General features: G+C 35.0%; 1 protein-coding gene across 2 annotated transcripts; it reads left to right on the top strand.

Annotated features, from left to right (window-relative positions):
- Nucleotides 1-1,406: 1,406 nt before the first annotated feature.
- LOC123540378 (uncharacterized) lies at nucleotides 1,407-20,199 on the top strand. 2 transcript variants are annotated; one of them, XM_045325360.2, is made up of 6 exons: nucleotides 1,407-1,560; nucleotides 14,809-14,964; nucleotides 15,500-15,629; nucleotides 16,743-16,928; nucleotides 17,776-17,943; nucleotides 18,668-20,199. In XM_045325360.2, exons 2-6 carry the CDS (start codon nucleotides 14,821-14,823, stop codon nucleotides 19,027-19,029), a joined length of 990 nt encoding a protein of 329 aa, XP_045181295.2. In that variant the 5' UTR covers nucleotides 1,407-1,560; nucleotides 14,809-14,820; the 3' UTR covers nucleotides 19,030-20,199. The 2 variants fall into 2 exon arrangements, with proteins under 2 accessions (XP_045181295.2, XP_045181296.2); XM_045325361.2 differs by lacking the exon at nucleotides 1,407-1,560 and having other exon boundaries at nucleotides 14,649-14,964.
- The last annotated feature ends 6,293 nt before the right edge of the window (nucleotides 20,200-26,492 follow it).

Below are 26,492 nucleotides of genomic sequence, written 5' to 3'. Positions count from 1 at the left end.
CATCAGAAATATGTCCGAATTTACAGTATGTAATATTGACTCATAGTAAAATTTAACCTCTTACAGGATGACCCAAGAACATCGATATCGAACGTTTACGTCAAGAAGCTTTACCTTTTCGCATGAAGAAAAGTGTAACATTTTAGGTTCTTACACGGCTGTCAGCGCTTAAATCTAAAGCTTAAACCAAATGAGCCGTGCCATGAGAAAACCAATATAGTGGGTTTGCGACCAGCATGGATCCAGACCAGCCTGCGCATCCGCGCATTCTGGTCAGGATCCATGCTATTCGCTAAAGGTTTCTCTAATTGCAGTAGGCTATAAAAGCGGACAGCATGGATCCTGACCAGACTGCGCGGGTGCGCAGGCTGGTCTGGATCCATGCTGGTCGCAAACCCACTATGTTGGTTTTCTCATGGCACGGCTCAAATGCAAAATGCTTCAATTACGAAATAATATAGTATAACATGACTTTCGATATCATTACAAACGTAGTCATGACTTGATAAAAGAACTGCTACAGACGATACGAAAACAGTTGATTTTCTATTCAACATTGTTTTGTCTTCGAGTCGATTTGTTTTATATTGGTTTATCACATGTTTGACGTCGCGGGAGTGTAATAAAGCCATTAAATAAAAATGATAATACACTAGTGTAATAAAGCTTTGACGTCGACGTCATTTACAGTATAGGAGACGTTGGTCAAATTGACTTGTTTATACTGTAAAAGAAAGTAGGTTTGTTGATGTTTCGACAGGAAAGGATAACATGTGATAAAAAGAAAATTAAATTTGATTTGTGACTTTCCATGTTGAATTTATTAAACTCGTTGAATAAAATTGATAAAATGCTCGACAGAGCCTCGCATTTATCATTTTATTAATCTCGTTTAATAAATTCAACATGAAAAGGCACTCTGTAATATCCTCTATGTAACATATTTCCAATTAAGCCGATGCTAGGGGACGTGAAATCTGTGCAAATTTCATTGTCACTATTGAACAGTCTTATTCAAAAAGAAAAATGACAATTGTCCGAGTCTGCTATTTTGCTTTGTTGCGTTCTATGTTTTCAAATGAGCTCCTTAAGAGTATATAAACGGCGCCATGAGAAAAACAAGATAGTGCGTTTGCGACCAGCATGGATCCAGACCAGCCTGCGCTTCTGCGCTTCTGCGCAGTCTGGTCAGGATCAATAATGTTCACTTTCAAACCATATTGCAATTACAGAAACCGTTAGCGAACAGCATTGAACCTGACCAGACTGTGCGGATGCGCAGGCTGGTCTGGATCCATGCTGGTCGCAAACGCACTATGTTTGTTTTCTCGTGGCGCGGCTCATAACATTTATGTAAATGATACGTAAAGATATTACAGCATCGGTTTTTAGTGTCGTTTGTGTAAATTCATTTGAAAAAGTCGATGTGTATCTTGTAATTCAATCCATATGCTCTTAACACAGTACTTCCTTTTTACATTCTATATACGTAAATGTTTGTAATTACACTCTTTTCAGTTAAGTTTAAAAAGGATTTATTCTTCAGATAAACGGATTTCAGTGAGTAAAATTCTATTTTATACATTCTTTTTAGATTTATTAATTTAAGTTACAACATGTGATTATTCCATCGAAAGATTGCCGTATTTTCTTAGACTTTCTTATGTTTCCATCGTCTGTTGGTATATCAGGCTGATTTAATCATATTTTATTACTCTTTTATATGTTATTACACTTACAATTCAAACATGTATAATTAAAGGGCAAAAGGGTCGGACAACAAGTTCTGACAACATTAGAGACTGTCCTTCCCTTAAGCTGTAGATAGAAAATCAAAGCCCTGAAAGGACTGTAGGGAAGCGTAGCTGAACCGGTATGCGTTTTAATAGAGAAGCCAGGCAAGAAAAGAGTCTATCATTTTGCAATATTTCACTAATTGCTTCTAGTTTTTTTTGTACTCATTGAACCAAAAAAGTAACCCACATCCAGACCAAAATCGGTAACGGTTACCCGAATCATAAGCTTTGTCTTAACTCTAGATCTAATAGGGAACCAATATGTATGAAATCAAACTAAGGCTTTAAAGTTCGCTTTAACCTCGACACCAAAACGAAAAACTAAATTGACCTTTGTCGCATCTTTTTAATCTTTCAAACTGTGTTACAAAATTTTTAAAATCGTACAAAGTAAGATGAAAAATTCAGTATGTAGTAGGCCTGATATTTTCTAAATGTCAAGAAATCCAACTGATTCACTTAAGAGTACTGTGTGCGCACTTGAAAATAATTGGGCCAGACTAGCAGCATATCAACAAAATACCACAAGAGGGTTGGCAAGACTAGCATCATATCAGTAATATATAAGAAAGGGCCCTATTGGTATTTTCAGTTATGAATGACCACATTGTTTTTGGCAAATACTTCATAAAAAATTATATCCGTGATTTTCACGTTATAGAGATTGGTGCTACCGACGACTTATATTTTTAGCGGATAAATATAATTATCTATGTGTCACTCATCTTGGTTACATGACAAATTTTTACCGCGTAACTAAAGTAGTTCAACGCGTAGACAAAAATCAATATATTTTTAAAATTTACATGTCACAGTTTTACTTAGTCAAAGCACTGAAATACTGATGGGGCGATTTTCTTGTCGGTATGAGGGAAATTTCAGGCTCGAACCCCGCTACCAACCGTACTGTTAATAATTATATTCTATTCCTTTTCCTTTAAAAATACAATGGTTAAGAAAAGTAACGGACCCGTAATAGTGTACCTCCTCTTTTTTTGAAGAGTATTCAATTCATACCATAATTCTATTTTAACTAAGTTTAGGTAGGTTTTACTTCTGTTCTATGGTTATTTTTGAGTGCAGAGAGAAAGATCACAGGCTATTTTTTCGGTGTTGGATCTTCATTTCAGTCCATAAAATCCTTTCACTTGAGGTTCAACAGAAAACAATTATATTGACAGATTATGTAATGTTTTATAATTGTTACGCAAGACTTTGATGTGTCTCCTATAAAAATGTTTGGTATAATGAATCTCTGCGATTGTTTCGCAGTGCTTATCACTTTGAAATTCGTCTATGTTATAAACTTTTGCACTTCGTTGAATATCAGTGAATTTTCTCCATTGTTAAATTTTCATTACCAAATAACAATGTGTATGTACTTAGGGGATGATAGAGGCTTGTGGATGTAAATAACTGGTCTTTGATCTCTGAAACAATTGCATGTAAAAATGAAAAGCTCAGCATCTTCAATGCCATAGTCACATTCACACTGAGCTGAATGATTTTTAAAGGTGGATAATCAGATTCTGGCCATGTAACGGATTTGTTCGAAACTTTAACATTTGATCATGTACACTCATTTATGTTCACTTAACACTTAATACAAATTAGATTTTCACTGGAGGTATTTTTAAAATTTCATTTTCCTATCCTGGTTGCCCAACCAAGATAGAGTTATTTTATCAAAAGTATAAATTTGATAAACATACTTTGCCTAAGGAAATGTATAAATATTAGACATATTGTAATATATTTGTAAAATATTTGCATTAAAAATTATGTATTTAGATGGAATTCATTTGAAACGCAAGTTTGAAAAATTATTATTACCTCCCTTTGCCTATCTTGGTTGCGCAACCAAGATAGATTGGAAATAAATGAATTCAGAAGCTACACACAGGTTTAAAACTTGCATTTTGGTTCAGATTGTTCAATAGTTGATATGTCTATCAAATGCAAATGTAAAACTAGACATTGTATCAAAATAAAAAGAAATACCCAGCTTTTTATATACTTTCATATTAAAGGGGAGTAATTACAAAATTTTATAAAAATAATAAAATATACATTTCAAATAGGAATCTAACTCTATGTTATCGGCCTTTTTGTTCCTTGAATAATTCTCTACCAGAATATACAAAAAGTAAAAAAATGTCATTAAATGTTGATTAAATGTGATTGACCACCTTTAAAAAGATCACCATTTAAACTACTACATCTATTTCTAATTCTGGCATGATAAACAATTTCCTTACACCAGGTAAGTAATACAAAGGAACTTGTGGAGGTTTAAATTTTTTTTTGAGACCTGTCTTAAAAGCGTTTAAAGTGGACGATTCTCGAATATTAATTTCTAGATTGTTCCAAGCAGAAAAAGCAGATGGTATAAATGATTTGGAAAATATTTCTGTTCTTCTTGCAACTGTAACATAATTATTATCGTTTCATAAGTTAATATATGGAGTAGTTTCTGAAACTTCATGCGGAAAGAGAGTATTAAGATAGACTTGTAAATCGCCATGTTTTGCTTTATACATTATACTTAATTTTTGAATCAATCGACTGTCTGATAATGATACTCATCCTATTTCTTGTAGTAATCTTTCGATAGAAACGGACTTTGTTAAACCAGTAACTAACCTTGCAGCTGCGTACTGTAATTTTTCAATATTTTCCTTTTCGTATTCGGTATCAGGCTGACACTTGAATTAAAAGATATATTTGGGGTGTCTGATCCGCGAATGGAAATTATAACACTTGGTTAAGCATATAGATGCTTAGCTAAATTCTTTCCTTAACACATGTTATACGTTTCCTGAGCAAAGAGTGCTTGTGCGGAGCTATTGTGATTTCCAACCGGTCATGATAAATCCATCCGATAACAACCGGCGGAAGTTGAAGAAACTTTGCAGGGCTGTTTCTGGTGTACTCTTTTAAAGTTTTTCAAATAGTTCCGCTGGAATACACATAGGAGCCACCAAAGCTAAATATAGAAATAGTTTCAAAAGACGTTTGACTAAACTGAAGGTCCGTTTTTTAAATGATTCACATAATAATAATAATCACAAAAGCGTCTTGTCACTAAATTAGGAGCAAAATTATGGGGGAAAAAAGACTTCCGAATCTTGCGGATTTTGTTTCTCAGGTGTTTGTACAGTCATGCTAAAAGCTTATTGCAATACCGCATTATACTGCATTAATTAATTCAAAGAATGTATATATAAATTTGATACAAGAAAAAAAGCAACGTTATTTATGCAGCATAACGTGATATGTACCCACTGCACTCTCTTCGTTAAAATATCAAGAAGAAAACTGCTACTACTAAGCAAGCTCTTTTTTCTAATAAATATAAATATTTTATACCATGAATACAGATATTATACCATGGATAAATATACTTCACTTATATGTGTATGTGTACTAAGACTATGATATGAAAGAATAAGGGTAACGTCTTTTAGATCTACGTTAACTCATTCAAGCCCATACGCCGAAATATAAATTTTGTCTGAACGTACTAGTATGTTTTTTTTCTTGGACTTTTTGAAAAACATACCATTTAAAAATTTCCAACCCCTTACCGGAGTAGGTTCGATTTGTCAATTAACACATATCCAGTTTCAAAGCTGAATAATGTTTAGAAAGTATTTCTTTTTAGCACATGGCTTCATCAGTTTTAACTGCGTAAATCATATTTTAATCAAATTATCAATAGGTATGAATTACTAAGCCGTAAATGTACGCTTCATTTATAGTTAACAAGCAAATCTTAATATCTAATTCATGTTGATCGTTATGCAATTACAGTTTCATATGTTATGCAATATCCTCACGTAAATTGTAATCAATATTAAGCTGTGGTTTAGATTCACTGCTTATATTCATGTTTTAAGGGCATCTTATGTTTCTCAAGATGTCAAAGGACAAAAACATCACGAAAGTTTAGCTGATTTCTATCATTTAACAAATATTAAATAAAAGTGTATATAGTATTCACTCTTCATATTGATGTAGATAGATAGATAGATAGATAGATAGATATTTTATTGAACAAAAGGTCATAGACCCTTGAGTCCACATTGTATATAAACAGTGCATAGTATATTATGTTCAATGGTGGTACAATCATATAAAGCATATTAAAATTACATAAGTTGATAATAACTATAAAATTTCATTAACAGTGTACATGATGAGGCAAAGTAAGATATAGCCTAAATGTGCCTAAACAAAATATGTCACGATACATAATTTAAAGCAAATTATACTTTCTAATATAAGATAAATAAGCATGTGTATAAATTTAACATACAATATGACATGTTCGTCTCTATTTTGGTAGACCACAGTTTCTGTAATGAATAATTAAAGTAGAGATCAACTTTAAGAAAGCGAAAATAAGTCGTTTCATGATTTTCAAGTACAGTGTAACATATGTATCTAATTACAAGGTATATTTATGCCAGATACCAATCAGATACCAATCAGATCGCAGAACAAAGGTGTCTGTATAAGTGTAGGTTTGCAACACTTATAACTAGTGTTTATATTTCTACATACCCAATTTCATCCAGAATTAACAGTTCCATTTAGACTATACAAAATTAAATGTAAACACAAGTCACCGTGTCCGAACATTCATAATTCTATTTTAGTTAAGCACAACCACAATCATGCACCAAAACATCACCAAACATCACCACAATGCGACATTTCTACATAAAAAAATTTCATCCAAAATTAACAGTTGCATTAAGTCTGTATTTACTATATTATTAAATACTTTTTAAAAATGTATTAACATCCTTAAAAAAAATGCTTAATTTTAAAAAGAAGTATCATGTTGTAACAACAGTTTATGTCCTTTTATTGGAAGATTTTTATCTTAACATTATTTTAAGGTAGATGTTTTATTTTTAAGGTAGCAGTAGCAGTCCTAAGGCAGTGATTTGTATATATTTTTCAAGGTATTAATTGTAATAGGAAAAACAAGGTAGCACACATCCTTAGTACTACAGACACTATCTTTTCGGCTTAGCCTGTGCTGGAACAACCAAGGCCTATATGATATTATTCCTTGTGAAAATGTACTTGTGCCTTAAACATGTTTTATTCAGCTGAAACACTCGGCACCTCTAAATGCAATCAACACACTAGGCATCTCTGACTAAGGAGAAGACACAAACAAAGGATAATGGAATCTTTTTTTATTTTTATAGATTTAAGCTTTTTTATATTTATTTCAGATGTACTGCTTCCAATTTCAGTTTCCATGTGTTAGGGCACTTACAGTAAAAAATCTATCTATATTGTTAGGTTTCTCCATGTGCAGATAGTGCTCTTCTTTAATTTTAGTTTCCATTTGTATGGGCAATAACCGTTTTAATTTTTTTTCTATATCTTTTAGTTTATCCGTTTATGGAATGTGTAAGGACATGTTACATCTATCTAGTGATATCAGCAGCTTTCAGTACAGACAATGACCTTTATTATCTAGTTTCTCTTTGTAAAGGTAGTGCAAATTATTCAAAATTCTATCTATATTTTAGTTACTCCCTATTTAGAATGTTGAAGAGAATGAAACCCCATGAATTGATATCAGTTCCCTTGAATACAGACAATGACCTTCTAAAGATACAGGCTCTGAATTTGTTAAAAATATCATTTATCTTTGTACTCGGACACCGTACAATATTTTAGCCTTGTGCTCAGATACTATAAAATCTAATGTAAACATATTGTTTGTTGATTATTCTTGAATTACACAATATTCACATCAACATTTCATCCAAGTCTAGATTAAATAACTTATAAAGGAAATAGCAAATATCCTTGAACAGTTTCCAATGACATTTTACTTATAATATAATCATGACTCACAGTCAATTCCTATAATGTATTCTTTCCTTGCTAAAAATATTTCAGCATTGTGCTCAGATACTATAAAATGTGAAATATCAGTAAATGTACATCACATTATGATTTTGTTAAATAAATGACGGCTATAAAATCTGAATAAATCAATATGTTCTCAATATGAAAGTTTATTCGGGTGATATAAAAATGTGTTTTAGACCACAGTTTTACCAAGGGCACTGGTATATACAGTAAAATCTGCTCAAGAGTCCAGATCTATAAAGAAACCACTGGCAACAAGAGACCACTTTCCAAGTTCATTTTAATGTTGCTTAAGAACAACTTGTGTTGTAATTAGACCATTTGTGTTAAAAGACCACTTTTTGCCCGTCAATCAGGTGGTCTCTTAATGCATTAAAATCTGCGAAAAGATCCCTTGGAAGCACAGGACGCAACCCAGCAACATGATAGCCGACTGAGTTTGACTGGGTCTGCTTATGTGAAGTAGTGAAATGTGCTACTTGTACTTAACATTCTTTATGAGGTAGGCATAGGAAATAGAGATCAATATAATTGCAACTTTACTAATCCTACCAGGTGTTCTGTATTACAAAATTGCTTCTGTTGTGACATTTTGATACAAGCAAAACTGTATTATCTGCACTATTAATTACTTACTGGTACTTCATTTTATTATTGGCTTGTTAAAAGTTAATTTTTTACCATATATAAGTTAACAGAATCATAGGAACCATGTTTTGAGGGGTAAATCAAACACAAATTAATAAATCCTAAATATTTTTGTTGTGCTAAAAATTGTCTGATATTGTGTTTAAAACAGTTTTCATTTTCCACTCAATTGTGTAATTGCAAGGGAAATAAACTAATACATATCTCCGCTTATAATTACTAGCCCAAGGAAAGAGTTGTCATTCTTTGTGGATCACAACTTTGCATCAAAAATTAAAACTTCTGTTATTGATATTGACAAAACTGTCATAAACTTCACATTTGTGAGATCATTTTTGTTTATTTCAAGGACTTGGAAATCAATTTCTAGACTTTATTTAATGTATTATTATCATTGAAAAGTTTAGGGTCTATCTCTAAATGAGGTGTTTTTATATACCTTAATGCATTTGTTCTATTAAAACTTAATTGTTTGATACTGCCTAAAGCTACATATACATTGCATTTGTACCTTTTATTTACTACAAGTGAAAAAAAACAACAACAACAACAAAAATATATGTACGAATGAATATGTATATATGATATATACTTGGTTATGCTACAGTCACTACTTCAAGTCTTAAGACCAATCAGATCGAATTAGCTTGATTAGCAAGACAGTACTTGGTCCTCTTTAAATGAGCTTGCGTGCGACAAGTTTCAACGTTTCTAACAAAAGCGTTTTACTAAATCATTTTAAACTATTAATTTGAATTCTAACTTGATTTAAGGCATCCTTTAAGTTAAAGATAACTGCCTAAATAGTTTTCCATTTAAAACACATCTCACTTAGAGAACCATTTCACAATGTCTTGTAGATTTCTAGTGACTATCATTGACATCCCATCGTGACAAAGTTGTTTATTTTTGTTTACATATGTCACAACAGCGTGGCAACAGTGCAATGCATGTATGTTGAATGTTATCTAAACACACGCTTCATCAAAAAGATAAAGTTAATGAGAAAATGAGAAAATTATGAATATTTGCTACTACACCAAACGGAAAAATGCTTCAGCAAGTCGATATTATCTGAAACTGAAGGCAAAACTAACAAACTAACACCTCAGCTTGACAATAAATGAGTGCTGGAGCAATTATGAGATCGCATTATTAGAATAATAGTACAACAACAGTGCTTGACATTTTTCAGTACAATGTATTAGTTTCGAAAAACAATTTAACCGACAAAAATACATATATAAAGTTTTATGTGTGCATATTCTGACCTAACTGAGTTGTTTCATTACATTAAGATATTTCCAATAATTATGTTTGATTTGACATCACTTTTTCCTCACTATATCTCTAATGTTCTAAATTAAATGTTTGTTTTCATAAAAAGTCAATTTATGTTCTAGCTATATACTTTGTCCTACATATCCATTTTAAATCTTCATATCACCTTCTTAGAATGGAAGATTTGTTTATTTCGTGCGGCTATAATAACACTTATCAAACATCACATGCGCATGATATTTAGAGCAGCTTATTACTCATCACTGCGAATGAGGCTAATTATGTCTCCCACCACACAGTGGTGTGGGAGACATATTGATTTACTCCAGTATGTGTGTGTGTGTGTGTGTGTGTGTGCGCGTGCGCGTGCGCGTGCGCGTGTGTGTGTGTGTGTGTGTGTGTGTGTCACAAAGCTTGTCCGCACTCTAAGTCGAACATTTCTCATCTGATCTTTACCAAATTTGAACAAAATGTGTTTGACCATGAGACCGCGGCCAAGTTCGATAACTAGCCAAATTCGACCAGGCACTTTCGAATTATGGTCCTTGAATTGCTGATTTGATCCATTCATCACAGCCATCGAGAGAAACTAGATATTTTCCAATGGGGTCCATTCATCACAGCCATCGAGTGAAACTAGACATTTTTCAATGCTGCAGTTGTGGGAGACATGCGCTTTTCTCAAAAGCATCTCTAGTTTAATATAAATATACAAATGTGACTTAATAAGTACAATATCATAATGACCAAACTACCATTATTTTACGCCCGGTTATTAATGATATCCGAAAGGGGGGGTCGCAGTTAGGTGTCTGCGCAAAATGTTTTTTGATTTTCTTTATATTTTATGACAATACACCTACATGTATTAATTTTCAGTCACAAGTATTACTGTTATCAGTTCTGACTTACTTTTATAGAAATTCACATTTAAAGTGGGTGGGGTAATTTGACATGTAACCAGCCAGGAACATAATCTCCGCCGCGTTTTTAAAAATGGTTCAAACTTTTTACCTGGAACTTTCGTGATAAAATAACTATGCAATGGACATTTACACAACAAGCTGCGTTTTAAATTGTCTTGAATACTTTTTTCAACATAGAGCCACAAAGTGGCCTAATCAAATTTACTGATTTTCAATGGACGAACTTCACCAAAAATCTAAAACATTTTTTATTAGTTGAGATATGTAGGTGTTATTTTCAGCAGATATTGTAAGCTAAATAAACATTAAAATGACAATATATCAGTACACTCTGATTAATATTGGAAGAGTGGTACACTCTCAAACTAGAGAAAAGTGGGTGGGGTAAATAAACATGCGAAGCTAAACATTCGAAGCAATACAACTATAGGAATAATAATTTTGCAGTTCAAGAAATGTCCTTAGATTATCTACTACTATCTTAATTATGCCTCTATGAGTGGTAGGGGCATATAGATTTGCTCTTGTCCGTGCATGTGAGCGTCCGTCCGTCGCACGAAGTTCTTGACGCATCTAGCTCAAAAAGTATTTGATATAAATTGATGAAAAATTGCATGAGTCTTTATCGCGATATGTACTTGCGTACCTTCTATTTTTTGTCTGGCTCCGTCCCTTATTTCCAGAGTTATGGCCCCTGACATAGTCAAAAACACATATTTTCACCTTGTGACACGCCTAGCTCAGAAAGTATTTGATATAGAATGTGTCTGTAGGACACATGGTGTGCCCCCACTGGTACATTTGTCAAAAAAAGGGGCAATAATTCAATGATTCATGTTTGCAGTTTTAAGGGGATATAGCCTCACAAACATTTTATACAAAGGATTCATCATTCTAGGCCATATACCTCTTGAACTATGAGCATCACAAACAAATATCCACTATTTTGGCTATTTTAAGGGCAATAACTCTGTAATAAGCACTAAGGTTCTCAATAAGAATGCCAAGTGTGCAAGGTCACATCATAATCAAGACTCATGCAGTGCTTCATGAATTTACATCAAACTTTCTGAGCTAGGCACGTCATTAGGTAAAAATGTGTATTTTGAACCATTTCAGGGGCCATAACTCTGGAAATAGGAGCCAGACGACAAATAGGAGGTTCACAAGTTCATATCATGATAAAGACTCATGCATGGTTTCATCAATTTATATGTAATACTTTCTGAGCTAGGCGCACAACAAGGTGAAAATGTGCATTTTTGACTATTTCAGGGGCCATAACTCTAGAAAAAGGGGACAAAGTCAGGCGAAAAATAGGAGATGCTCAAGTTTATATCACAATAATGATTCATGCAAGGTTTCATCAATTTACATGAAATACTTTTTGCGCTATCCACATCACAACGTGAAAATGTGCATTTTTTACTATTTCAGGGGCCAAAACTCTGGAAAAAGGGTGTAGAGACCGTATAAAAATAAAAGGTGCGCAAGTTCATATCATGGTTAAGATTCATGCAAGGTTTCATCAATCTATATCAAATACTTTCTGAACTAGGAGTGTCACAAGGTGAAAATATGTGTTTTTGACTATGTCAGGGGCCATAATTCTGGAAAGAAGGGGCGGAGCCAGACAAAAAATAAAAAGTACGCAAGTACATGTCACGATAAAGACTCTTGCAATTTTTCATCAATTTATATCAAATACTTTTTGAGCTAGGTGCGTCAAGAACTTCGTGCGACGGACGGACGCTCAGACACACGGATGCACGGACAAGACCAAATCTATATGCCCCCACCACTCATACGGGCATAATTAAGATAGAAGTAAATAATTTGAGGCCATTTCTTGAACTGCAAAATTATTATTCCTATAGTTGTGTTGCTTCGAATGTTTAGCTTCGCATGTTTATTTACCCCACCCACTTTTCCCTAGTTTGAGAGTGTACCACTCTTCCAATATTGATCAGAGTGTACTGATATATTGTCATTTTAATGTTTATTTAGCTTACAATAACTGCTGAAAATAACACCTAAATATCTCAACTAATAAAAAATGTTTTAGATTTTAGGTGAAGTTCGTCCATTGAAAATCAGTAAATTTGATTAGGCCACTTTGTGGCTCTGTGTTGAAAAAAGTATTCAAGACAATTTAAAACGCAACATGTTGTGTAAATGTCCATTGCATAGTTATTTTATCACGAAAGTTCCAGGTAAAAAGTTTGAACCATTTTTAAAAACGCGGCGGAGATTGTGTTCCTGGCTGGTTACATGTCAAATTACCCCACCCACTTTAAATGTGAATTTCTATAAAAGTAAGTCAAAACTGATAACAGTAACACTTGTGAATGAAACTTAATACATGAAGGTATATTGTCATAAAATATAGAGAAAATCAAAAAACATTTTGCGCAGACACCTAACTGCGACCCCCCCTTTGTTCAACTTTTCTTCACAACTCTATAACCAATAAATATGAGTTCAAACCAATACGCGGTATGGATATTTTTTCTAGACTTTCATACACTAACTTTGGACTTCTTGCCATATAGTTAACAGACTAGGTCTATATTAGAGCAGCTGAAACACAAAATAGCCACCAGCTGCAAACATTAATGCCATTTCCGGTTACAGTTAATGTTCTACCTCACGACAGATGATGTCATAGTTCTAGATGACGACTCTGTCAAGCTGCGCATCTTTTGCCAATATAGCAAATCACCCCTATAAATAGTTTTGAGACATTTGCAGTATCACCAGAATCCGATTAGAGCTGGTCATAACCATTACGTTTATGACGCTCAAAAAGAATGCCGTAACACTCGTTGGACGTATATACTACCATCGATAACGTACAACAGCCATAAACGATTGCTTAGAATCAAGGTAGACTTTAGACCATTAGTATCGAAGGGCCAGATGTGACAGCGCTTTTTCAAGTCTGTTTTCACTTTTCAAATTAAAGGACTTCTTTAATAACATACAGACGAGGGAAAAAAAGCAAGTGTTTCTCTTCCAAGGATGAACACGGAGATACAGCCGTAACACAGATCTACCGTGTCCAGTTATATTGTTTTAGAAGTAAATCCCCCCCACACACACCTCCATTCACACACCTCATCACACACCCAAAAGCATGTGTTTTTTTTCACAAATATTTTAGTTACATAAAACGACCAATTTACGTAATCAAATAGTAACAACAACGTCCTAGTTCTATAAACATAACAGATAACTTCCCTACACAAATGACAGAATCAGAAGTGGTGGACGAATGCTATCCCTTTTAAAATCCCGTTTGTCTAAATATTAATAAGGCAGTCTGAAAGACAGCTAAATCCCCCGCCACTGTTGCGGATAGTGAAAGGGTAAACTTTTGACCTTTAGCTGTGACCTTGACCTTGAACTGATATGGCTGACTCATTAATTCTGCACAACGTCTTGATGAGGTGATCATTTGACCCAAGTTTCATGAAAATCTTTCAAGGGGTTTAGGAGATACAGAGCTAATACCTTTGACCTTGAGTTATGACCTTGACCTTGAGTTGACATGGCTGACTCATGAGCTGTTGATGAGGTGATCATTTGACCAAAGTTTGATGAAAATCCTCCAGGGGTTTAGGAGACACAGAGTGGACACAAAATGGAAGGCTCAAACAATTGACCCTAAGTTGAGACCTAGACCTTGAGCCAGCATGGCTAACTCATGGGTTCTGCATATTCTCTTGATGAGGTGATCATTTGACCCAAGTTTCATGAAGATCCTTCAAGGGGTTTAGGAGATATAGAGCGGAAACAAAATTTTACGGAAGGACGGAAGGACAGAAGGACGGACGGAGACCATTCCTATATCCCCCACCACTTGTGGCGGGGGATTAAAAATACAGCCGACATATTTAGCCTATCGATAAAAGATGTTAACGTTATTTTATGATAGACTGGTGACTGCACATGGAAAGTTGCCAAAGTGGTAAAAAAAGTCAAAATTTACAAGACTGAATTTTCTACTTAGTGTTATGCACCGATAAAGCTCGTATTTCATATATTTTAGCGTGTACACGATTGTTTCTTAAGATAACCATATCATATGGACGTTATCACGTACACGGAACAATACGGGAATATGACCAAGCATTTTGTTTATTTATAAGCATTTGCACAAATGATACTTTCGTAAATGAAAAGGTGTTACCAGTGACACTCGTTTGATTTAATTCTATATTGCTGTTATTTTTTCCGTGTTTTTTTTTTAGATCAATAGAATTATGGAAATAGAATTTCTACCAGAAAGTCAAGATTACAGTGTGGCAGAATTCTATGATCAATTTCACACACACTTGCCTGTTATGGTGCAAGTTAATCAAGGATTTCAAGGACATATTATTGAGGACACGTTTGGAAAAGGAGAGGTAACATGTGAGAAATGATTATAATATTGCATCATAAATACGTATTGAAATATTTAGCATTTATTTTACTAAAGATGTGTTAAAACTTTGCAGTGAAGAAATTGATAAGGGTTTATTGATCGAACATATACAAAAAGTAAGATGTGAAACAAGCATTTGATACATTACGTTAGAGATTTACTGTACAGACAAAAGCAATTATCATAATTTCTTTCAGAAAAAGGTGCTGAGGAATCGGGGACGGGGGTTGTTGTCATTGCTATTAATTTAACGCAAACGTAAAATGTTCATTTTCAAGATAACTTACAGAGCAAATGTAGCAAATATTTCTAATACCTTTCTGTATTTCTTATATTCTTAACTGAAAAGGCATCTACGTAGGCGCCTAATTAGGTGAACTAAAATTTAATTTAAAATCCTTTGTGGAACACTTGCTCCAAAGGACAAAGCCATGACGTATTCTTGATTGAAATAGTGTACAGTATAATTTTATTTTAAACAATTTTTGTTTACATGAATGTGTTTACGTATACAGATACTCTATATAGCGGCTATATCAAAGCAGAAACGTGTTGTGGCAAATGTTCACACCAGGAAACATTGCAGAGTTCTGAGTATCCCTGAAGCCTATTCAGAAAATCTATGTACCATAAAGCACGGAAAACGTAAGTTAATCTTCATAGGACCCTATGTTTTTGCAATTTTCTAATTGTATTTACGAATTAATAAAACGTTTTACAAAATTAGGCACATAACGTGTTTGATGTCAAGCCCTAGGCTTTCATCGTTCTGATAGACAGTTCTTAAAGCCGACTTGGACTTTTGTCTTATGTCCTGCTTTATCGAGCTCTGAATGTTGTTTCTCCTGTTGATCTGCCTTCTTCAAAGACATTTAGTACATGAGCGTATGGTTCGTTAGGTTTTTGGTTTTATTCCAGCAATGAGATTTTTGTTAAAAACAACGAAAAAGACCAAAGCTTTCGAATACCACGGAAACTTGTTTACCTGGCTTTCTGCGAGAGCAACTGCAAACGCATTAGCAGGCTGAGAACCACCAATTAAAATATATAATCACAAAGAGACACTTTCTAAATAAAAGTAGTGTTGTTTTGCGTAACTTGTCGATGTAACATGTGCTTCCGGGAAATCTACCCATACCTTTTATATTTTATAACATTATTTGTACTTGACAGATCTTTAGAGTCTCAGTTATGTAGAACTAAATCATAATTAACGTTTACTAAAAGTTACCTTTGTACTTATTTACAGGTTTACATATTGCGTTTAAGGACTGTGCACACTTCATCAGTAGAGCTTTTTTTCCGTTGGACGTTTCAAGTGCCCCATTGCATTTTTATTTGTTAGTCCTGTCCTTTGTATATCTTACTATATCGTCTATGTATTTTTTCTATATATCAGTCATGTCCTCAGCAATTCATTGTCTGCTCAAGTTATCATTTAAAGGGGTCTGAATTCTTGGAACGTGGGTTTTCTTTTTTCGATATATGTTCTTGTGGAACACCTGCACATTACCAGTACGCACTTTCAATTAATACCCAGGCATGAATTATGTTGATCTTACCGCTCCTACACCCCCTTTCTTTCTTTTATTCATAAAATATAATTACATGTAGTACAAATTATGTTGGTAATTGTACATAGCACATCCTGCCGCGATCCTAAAAGAAAGTGTGTATGAGTAAAGTGTTTTTCAGCCGTCTTGCTTTATTGTATAATTACTTTATGTGGTCAATCGTTATATCATCTTACCTTTGCAGCTGGGCATGAACATAGTCTTTCCGAAATATTGAAGCACCACCATAGACTGCCTTTAAAAGTCCAGTATCCACCGAACGACATCATAATAATGGGAAACAAAAGCTTCAACTCGAAGGAATTGCCACACCTGGAACTTGTGAAGACATTTGAGGAAATATACCTGCTCGGAAACTATTTAGTAGACGGTAAATAGCAACGAAAAATCCTTCAGCGTATGTTAGAAATAATGGCTAATTCAGCACTACAGTTCAAATGTATGACTTGAAAATATAATTGAGCCACACCATGAGAAAACCAACATGGTGGCTTTGCAACCAGCATGGATCCAGACCAGCCTGCGCATCCGCGCAGTCTGGTCAGGATCAATGCTGTTCGCTAACGGGTTCTTTAATTGCAATATGCTTTGAAAGCGAACAGCATGGATCCTGGCCACACTGCGCAGGTTGGTCAGGATCCATGCTGGTCACAAAGCCACTATATTGGTTTTCTCATGGCGCGGTTCATATGAATATTATCAAGGTAGTGAACCAATGGTGACAATCGGCAAATTCCGTATTATCCGTGTGCGATTTCGGCATTCTTCGGTTTTTACGTAAAGTCATGTGCGTGTTGAGCTATATCTACGTTCGAGGAATGGCAAATTGCCTAACGAGAATACGTAAATACACGGAAATTACCGAGTTTCATTTCGGACCCACTACCTTAATTGTGCGATACTGTAGTTTCAGAAAAAATGTCAATAAAATCAGCTGCTAATATTTAGTAAACATGAGACAGACAACACTAAATTTCTAAACGCTAATTAAGTTTTACAGTGCTACTAACAGAGAAAAAAGGAAGTTCATAGTCTCCAAAATTGTGTTTTTACGACTGAATAATAGTTATCACTTAAGGTATCCGATCAACAAATAGGTAAATTTCGATGCCTGGTAACCCCGTGTTTATTAGGTATCATTTGGAAGAGTTGTGTCTGCTGAACAAGAATAAGAAAACAAGATTATAGATCTATTACCGTAATTACTTTTTGCACAGGGAAGTTAGGTACAGACATCCTCCATGTTCCTTTGTACCTTTCACAACTGAGGCTCTGTCGGGTTACTGGAATCAAGCTCCTGTCGGAAGATGGATGGAAAAAGCATTGTGATATGTTAGAGGAGGAAAGTCGACATATGGAATATGATCTTCTGTTTGGAAATCGATGTACGTTTATACGTTGTTTCCTGAATACCCTTCTGCTTTTAGACATAGCAAATCATTTACATATATCTACAAATTCGAAAATATTTATCAAGTGGTGTCTTCTATGGAGCGATCTGTTATGATCACTTTGTAAGGATACTCTATTGTAAAGGCCATAAGTTCTTTAGCTATTTGGACACAATCTTGAATTGTACAAGCTATTTTCTCAACACTAAGGTTAATATTAAGTGCCTGGTATTAATTTGATCTGCCATGTTTATGAGCCATTTGTATTTGTATTGCAATTAAATTTGGTAACAGTATGTATACAAAACTTCGGCTTTGTTTACAGTTTCATGTCATTTATGAGCTAGGACATTAAATTAACCTCTACGCATTTAGCGTACATATATCACGCTACATAAGTCAGTTAGTGATTCAGTGATTTTCAAGCTTAAATGTTGTAGAAAGAGGTGAGGCATAGGCTAGCAACCAACTTTGTAGACTCATCGGCCATGCCCAAGGCGTCTTGACAGATTCGTTACTTTACTCAAAGAGGTCTCATATCTCAATTTAGTATTTTTTTCACAGAAATACACATATTGAATCTTCACCGATATTTTTGTCCTTATGACAGCTTAAGAATGACATAATGATCCAGAAACATATTCCATAATATTGTAAATGTTAAATCAGGCAAGAACACAGTTTGTTTAAAGAACAGTGCTTCCATTCTTTACTTCAGATGTTGCAGAATATGATCATGCTGAAATACACCCGGATACGAATTACGCATATGCTGAACCCTTAGTTTACGACGACCTTATCAACTTGATGTTTCATTGGCCGGAATGTCATTTCGGAAGTGCAGCCAGTGATTCATCTGCGCATAAAAGTACAGACAAATCACACGTGGAAACCGTGATGCCGGAATGTTCATCCAGTGATTCCTCTGCGCATATAAGTACAGACATTTCACACGTAGAAGCCGTGACAGAACAGATTCATAATTTAGAAATTGAACAAACGATTAACGCGAAAAGTGGAAAGAGATCTGAGTCTTTGCATTCCAATACGTTTAAAAAGGATCAAATTGAAGAAGACTAAGCTATAGATACAGAGATATTTTTTGCTTCAGGAGATTAAACAAACCTTCCTCATTAGACTATTGTGAATAATAAACATTAGCTGGGCATGTCATTGAACTTGAAGCAAGTACTATAACCTATGGGCTATTGAAAAATATGCTCGACTTTTGTAACGGAAACACTGCTTGACTCCAGGAGCGCAGTATATTCGGCAAAAGAACGACTACATATTTCTCGATACAAAGCTTATACACGTAACAGTATTTTTATATACACATTTATTCTCATGATAATTACATAAATGATATACTAGTATATTTCTTTTTATTTATTATTTAGCGTGCTTGAAAATTGAAAATGCTGCCCATCAGGAAATGTTTCAACACAACAAAACAAATCAACATGACTTCACAAATAATGCCATGCTAAATTTGCAAGTCAACGTATCAAAACTATTCAGGTTTGATGTTCCATGTTACTTGAATTAGTTAGAAATGTGTTCTGTAGTAGCCAAAAATATTGTTATGTAAGGATGAAGAAACTGAAATGTTTATGTCTAACACAGTGACAATGTAAGCAATTAATAAAGCCAGGGAAAGATTCAAATCATCTAAAAAGTCTATGCTCTTAAAAGATAAGTAAATTGCAAATATATCAAGGTAAACACATTAACATTTAATACAGCAAACTCTGAACTTGTAACAATATACACTTAGTAGATGTGCATACTAGTTAAAACGTACTTCTTCCGACCGTGAAATAGCATTGCATGCGGAATATTTACATATAGACAGTGTAAGGGAGGAAACTACTGTAGTAACGCGCAACATTGCATGATTCGATAAGAACACATATTAACCAGGGCATCGTCTTTCGGAGAACTGCTACGGGTTGACTTAGTCAAATAACATCTAGTTACGCTGGAAAACGTTTTAAAGGGTGTAATATACTAAAAGAAATACTTTATTTCTAAAGTGGGTCCGTTACAATTTAGAAAACATTGAAAATGAAGCTTGACAAGAAAGTTGAAGTAGATTCAATGTCATAGCTGGAAAAAAGCTTCTGATTTTTTTGTAGTGTAGAATTTTGTATTGAAGAAGAATAACAAGAGAACCAAAAGTAGCTTCTTCATTTTGTTATGAAAATGATCTTGCTTAATGCTTTTCAAAACCGTTACAGGATTCTAAGATTTTGCTTTAGTCTTTACGGACAAGTTTTCCTAGATATATGACATACCTACCCAACCAACTCTTGCATATGTCTTAAATGTAGCAAATGTAAACTGTATTATCCACAGACAATATAATGGTCATTATTATAATTATTTACCTTTTATCTTTAACCTTATCGCCAAATGTCTGCAGTATACTCAGTTTCCAGTACCAAATTTGCATTGAATCACTATCTAGCAGTGGTAATAGTAATAATTTAACTACCAAGCGCATTTTGTAATAAAGCAGAAAACTCATGATAAAATTAAAATAACGTCATTATTTTGCTCTATATATAAATTAAAAATTGTATTTAAGATTTGACCATATGTTATCACTGCAAATATTCCGACGTGAAATAACATTATCAACAAATACATTATTAATAGAAAAGTCTCATCCTTGTGTTGACAATAACATTTCGGCAGGCGATAGCTATACTTCTCTACGCGACACTTGTTCTTCTAAATAGGATGAAGATTTAACTAGGCAATGAAGATATTCGAAGGAGATGAACCTTGGTAAATACATGTCTGCATTCACAAGGGAGATGATAGACGGCACCATCCTCTTACACCTTGATAAAGATATTTCGCAGGATTTAAATAAGATTTGAGCCACTATAACTTTTAAATCTTATTAAAGAAGGATATTTGTCAGTTGTTCGCATAGAAGACATAATTTATGTACAGAATATGCAAAACTGTCGTTATCCGTGATTATTTCTGATAATCATTTCGAAAGACAAAAGTGAAAACAACAAATTTTTTCTTTGAATATATCTACTTTTCCTTTAAATTGTACTTTCAGTGGTGTATACATTGGATGTTGGATCTAATGTTACATAATGTCTGTGAATATACCTGTTTTCTCTGTAAGTTAAAAATTCATTGATGTAAATGTAGGAATATTTATTTTTGTTTTATAACGGGTGCAGCTAACCGACACCACTGTAGGATATATGGTGACTGTCCGGTGTCTCGGGGCATTATCAAAGCCATGTGCGGATACCTGCTTAGAATAAAGAACGTTAGCCAGCTGGATGGCTTCCTGACATTAAAGACTGTTTTCCACACCCCAGATTGAGATTTAAAATAATCTTTCTTTGTAAGAGGCAAGTTGTTTTGTAACTGCAGGAACATTAAGTTTCCTTTTCTGAAGATTTCACATTCTTAAATGTTATCTCATGTATTTGTTCACTAGCTGTCAAATATGTAAAAGGTTTAGTAGCTCTGGGTTGTGTTATATTGGACATAGACTTTAATTAACTTTGTTTTGCCAGGGAAGTAGTCTTTGCACATGTTTAAAATCTCGATCGAAATGTATAACGGGGAGAACAAAAGATTAGACTAGTAGGACATTTAGGATGGGGAATGGAAATTGAAATTTAATTTAGACCTTGGGTGACAAAAGATAACAGGTAAGGGTAGATTGCTCGGAAGCACAGAGCACCTAAAACACAGCCTCAGAGTCACGCATTTGCAAAGTAAGCCCACAACAAAAAGAAGATGTAATGGAAAAATATTACAGACGGGTTGCTTCAAACATCTAACAAGTACACATTAATTCATGTGAAAAATAGATAGAGGGGGAGGAAGTAGTAATATGGTGGGGGATGGGGTGAGGAATTTGAAGAGGAAAGAAGAACAAGGATGAATATACCAAGGGAATGCTACGTGCCTTGATAACAGTCACACTACAACGTAAATCACAAAAGCGCAGACACGTATGTATCAAAATCAAACAGAACAACCACACCCAACTAAATAACATCGAAAACAGTAGGGCACCGTCTTACACACACAATCACACAAACGTACCCATATAAGCAGGGGAAAAAACAATTGTGTATCACCTTAGGATTTCGTCAGCCTGGATAAAGGGGAGACATGAACTAACATTAATTGTGAAATTATCAACTTTGTATGGTGTTCCGTTTGGACAATCGTGACTTTTTATTGAATCCTAAACCGCGATGAAGGTTTGACATAGATTAATGAACTAAGCACTGAATATTTTGTAAAACATTTTGTAAAACCGCAGAATCGAAATGGTAAATTTCTTCTCACAAAATAAATTTATTAATTGTTTACGAAAATGCATGTGCACGAATCTACGCATACCTAACCAGAAGGCGATGGTACGATGGTGATAACGCGATGGTACGATGGTGAAAACGCGATGATACGATGGTAATAACACAATGGTACGATGGTGGAAACGCGACGGTACAATGATGATAACGCGATGGCACGATGGTGAAATCCCGATGGTACGATGGTAAAAACGCGATGGCACGATGGTACGATGGTGAAAATGCGATGGGACGATGGGACGATGGTGAAAACGCGAAGGTACCATGAAGAATACGCGTATTACATCGACATTTCACCATCGTACCATCGCACCATCGCGATTTCATCATCGTGCCATCGCGTTTTCACCGTCGTACCATCGTTGTTTCATCATCGTGCCATCGCACCATAGCGTTTTCGTCATCTTACCATCGTGCATCGCGGTTTAGGATTCAATAAAAAGTCACAATTGTCCAAACGGAACACAATAACCTATGTGTAACATATGTGTTTTCTTTTGTAAAGCTTACATGTGCTACCTTACAGTGTGATAGGAACGAGTTTATTTCAAGCGCAAACGTGTATACAATGGTTTTAATAAGTATCATTTTATGATCCTGCGTCTTTTATAACATTACTTGTTTTTAACATGTTCATACAATTTTACCTATGCATGATAATATGTACGTGTACTTAAGATCTGAAAGACAGATGTGTCTACAGTACTTTTGATTTCTCTATTTAAAAATGCAAAAGCAGCTATTTGTTGTTTTTTTTATTATAATTTGTATCTGATACTAACAGAAATCGAAATATATTTATGTTTTATCCTTTCTATAGTTACTCTTGTAATCCGGCATTTAATAAGAGAACTTTGGCATGTAATGGTTGATTTGGGATAACCACATTTTATTTCCTGGCATAATTTATACTACATTTCGACTAATCCAAATACACACTTCAAATAGTCTAGGACATCTTGAGTGTAGATGTAAGTAAAACTGGCAAAGTAGTCCAAGCGATTTTAGACACGTTGAGAATTAAAAAAGGTAGTTTGTGTCAGCGTCCAACATCTATCAGAGCGGATAAATTGTTTAACCGACGACTATGTTTTATGTGTCATAGACAGGAGAAGGGTTGCAGTATCATAGCTAGACAAGGAATGGAGTTATGGAGTCAGCGAATAGAAGTTATAACGATATGGTGTGTGTGTGTTCGGGTTTAACGCCTTTTCCAACAATTTTTCAGTCATATAAACGACGGTGTCTACTTGTAGCAGTGAGCACAATGCCCAGCTTTATAGTGCTGCCTCACTGGAATATCACGCCGTAGACACGTGACATGATACCCCACCCAGTCACATTATACTTACACCGGGCTGATCAGTCCTAGCACTACCCTCTTAATGCTGATCGCCAAGCGAGGAAGCTACTAGTACCATAATTAACGTCTTTGTTATGACGCGGCCGGGCTCCTCTACATAGCTGCTCCAACCTTACTTAAATACCCTTATCTGGTATAGACTTACTATCATCCTTCCTTTCACAGTACTGTTTCAGCATGTTTGCATAAACGTTTTCAACTTTCCGTCTACATCTATCCTGTAATCTAGTCTATTTACTACCTCTACTACTACGTAAGGACCCTTCCAATGTAACAACAACTTATTATGTTTTGTAGGTAACAATACAAGTACCTTATTACCTGCCTTAAACCTCCTATCTCTAGCCTTCCTATTGTAATACTTCTTGTATCTAGCACTACTTTTTGCTAACTGTTGCTGAGCTATCTTACACGTATCCTCCAACTTTTCTTGCAAATCCATAACATACTGGTAAGTGGTTTTAACCTCATCATTCTCCGTCTTACCAGCCCATAACTCTCTTAGCACAGTTATCGGTCCCGGATTGTTCTACCGTAAAGTAACTCAAAGGGAGAAAATCCCAAACTTTCTTCGCGAACTTCACGGTAAGCAAACAACATAGCATTCAAATACCTATCCCAATCTCTAGGTCTCTCACTACACATACGCTTCAACTTTGCTTCAAACTACCGTTAAACTTCTCTACTAAACCGTTACACATAGGGTGATACGGTGTTGTAGTTAACTGCCTTAATGACAATAACCTACTTACTTCTGCCATAAGTTCTGACGTAAACTGCGATCCACAATCGGTAAGCATTTCCTCTGGCACTCCTAATCTACTATACATATCTACTAATGCTCTGCTACTCTCTCAGTTTCAATACTAGGTAGTGCTATGGCTTCCGGATATCTAGTAGCATAATCTACCATAGTCAAATGTACCTGTTTTTCCTATCAGTCATAGGTTCGATCGGACCAACGATATCGACAGCAACTCTCTTAAACGGAGTATCTATCACGGCATTTTTCTAACGGAACTTTACTTACTCTACCCTTAGCTATAGTACGTTGACAAATACTACATGACTGACAGTACCTCCTAACCTCTGCCATTACTCCTGGCCAGTAAATTCGCCTAATACCTATCACTAGTTTTCCGTATACCTAAATGGCCTGACAGTAACGAATCATGTGCAACTTTCATCACAGTTTCTCTAAGACATTTAGGAACAATCAACTGTCTACTTTTGTCTAAATTCTGGGCGGTATACTCTCTATATAACAATCTATTCCTAATCTCAAACCTAACTGAACCTTTACCTCTACACTGCTTAATCGTACCTTCCTCAGCCTTCTTTCTACACAAATCTAACGTGCTATCTTTCTGTTGCTTTTCTAAGAATTCCTCTCTAGATACATCTAAAATCTGAGACGGAACTTTTAGCTTTACTTGCTTCTGAACTTTGGCTTGTGCCCTAGTTTCTACTGCTGACGCTAAACTACTAAACTGAGGTTCTACAGCTCCCTCTACATTACCAATTATAACATCATTGGTAGGATTATCTACAACCAAGCCTCTACTGTACCCTTGAAATACGGACAATCAATATCTATTCTAGCTACATCTAGCCTATGTTCACTCCATCTATGTACTTACATTACGGGTTTTCTCTAAAAACTGACTTGCTTCTACTAAGTTCCGTTTCACTATCACACATGTACAACCTGTATCCCGCATAGCGATTACATCCCTACCATTACAAGTACCGGGTTTTGTAGGACATGTACTTACACTAAGCATACCTAACTCCTCTACATCACTTAGTTCTATAATACTATTTCCACTCTCTGACCTACTTGACTTACTCCTATCTCTATCTCTATTTTCTTCTCTACCTCTGCTCCTAGATCGGTCACGGCCTCTACCTCTATTTATATTTTCCTTACTATTTCTATTCTCCTCTTTACTACTTTCCTGTTCCTGCTCTACTTCTAACTCTGCTGCTGCATTAGCACTGTTACCGCCGTACTTTCCACTCCTACAGTAATATGAACTATGCCCTATTCGACCACACTTATAACACTTCAGTACACCAAAGGGTTGATAACCTCTACTCTATTAGCACATTGCTACTACTCTATTACTAGTGCCTACATTACGACTACTAGGATAGTGTCTCTGAGGTATTTCATTATGGTTTATAGCTCCGGTCCTTATTGGTTCGATTCACGACATACTTGGGACCTCCTCGAGTCTTTGCAAACAAATCTGCATCTTCTGCTACATCCTTAGCTTTAACTAACCTCTTACTACTCAAATTCTGGTATAGTTCTCTATTACATACATCTAAAAATGGTCCCTAAGAATAAAATCTAACAATCCTTCGTACGTTTTCTCTACCTTACTCAATCTAAGCCAACCATCTAAATATCTACTTATTCTGGCTAGGAACATCACAAAGGTCTCATTATCCGAGGCCTCTCAGTTCTAACTTTTTCTTATAGCCATCGTCAGTGAGTTCGAACTGGACGTAGCAAAGCGGCTTTCAGTTTATCATAATCCTTCCTATCTTCCAACGGAAGCCTATCAAAAACCTCTCTTGCCGTACCCTTTAGAAGGAACGGTAAGTTTAGTGACCATATCTCTTTATCCCAGTCCTGCGCAACAGCGTACGTTTCGTACACATTCAGTACGCATCCATGGAATCAATTTTCTCATCAAAAGGAGACATCTTAACCTTTACCTTTTTCTTACTCATCTTTTCTAAGTCTGACTTAAACTTATGCTCTGTTTCTAATTTCCTACTTTCTGCTTCCTCCTTCTCTGTTT

Source organism: Mercenaria mercenaria, chromosome 16, assembly GCF_021730395.1.
Source record: "Mercenaria mercenaria strain notata chromosome 16, MADL_Memer_1, whole genome shotgun sequence".
Lineage (NCBI taxonomy): Eukaryota > Metazoa > Mollusca > Bivalvia > Venerida > Veneridae > Mercenaria > Mercenaria mercenaria.
This window is presented reverse-complemented; position numbering and strand designations above follow the sequence as displayed.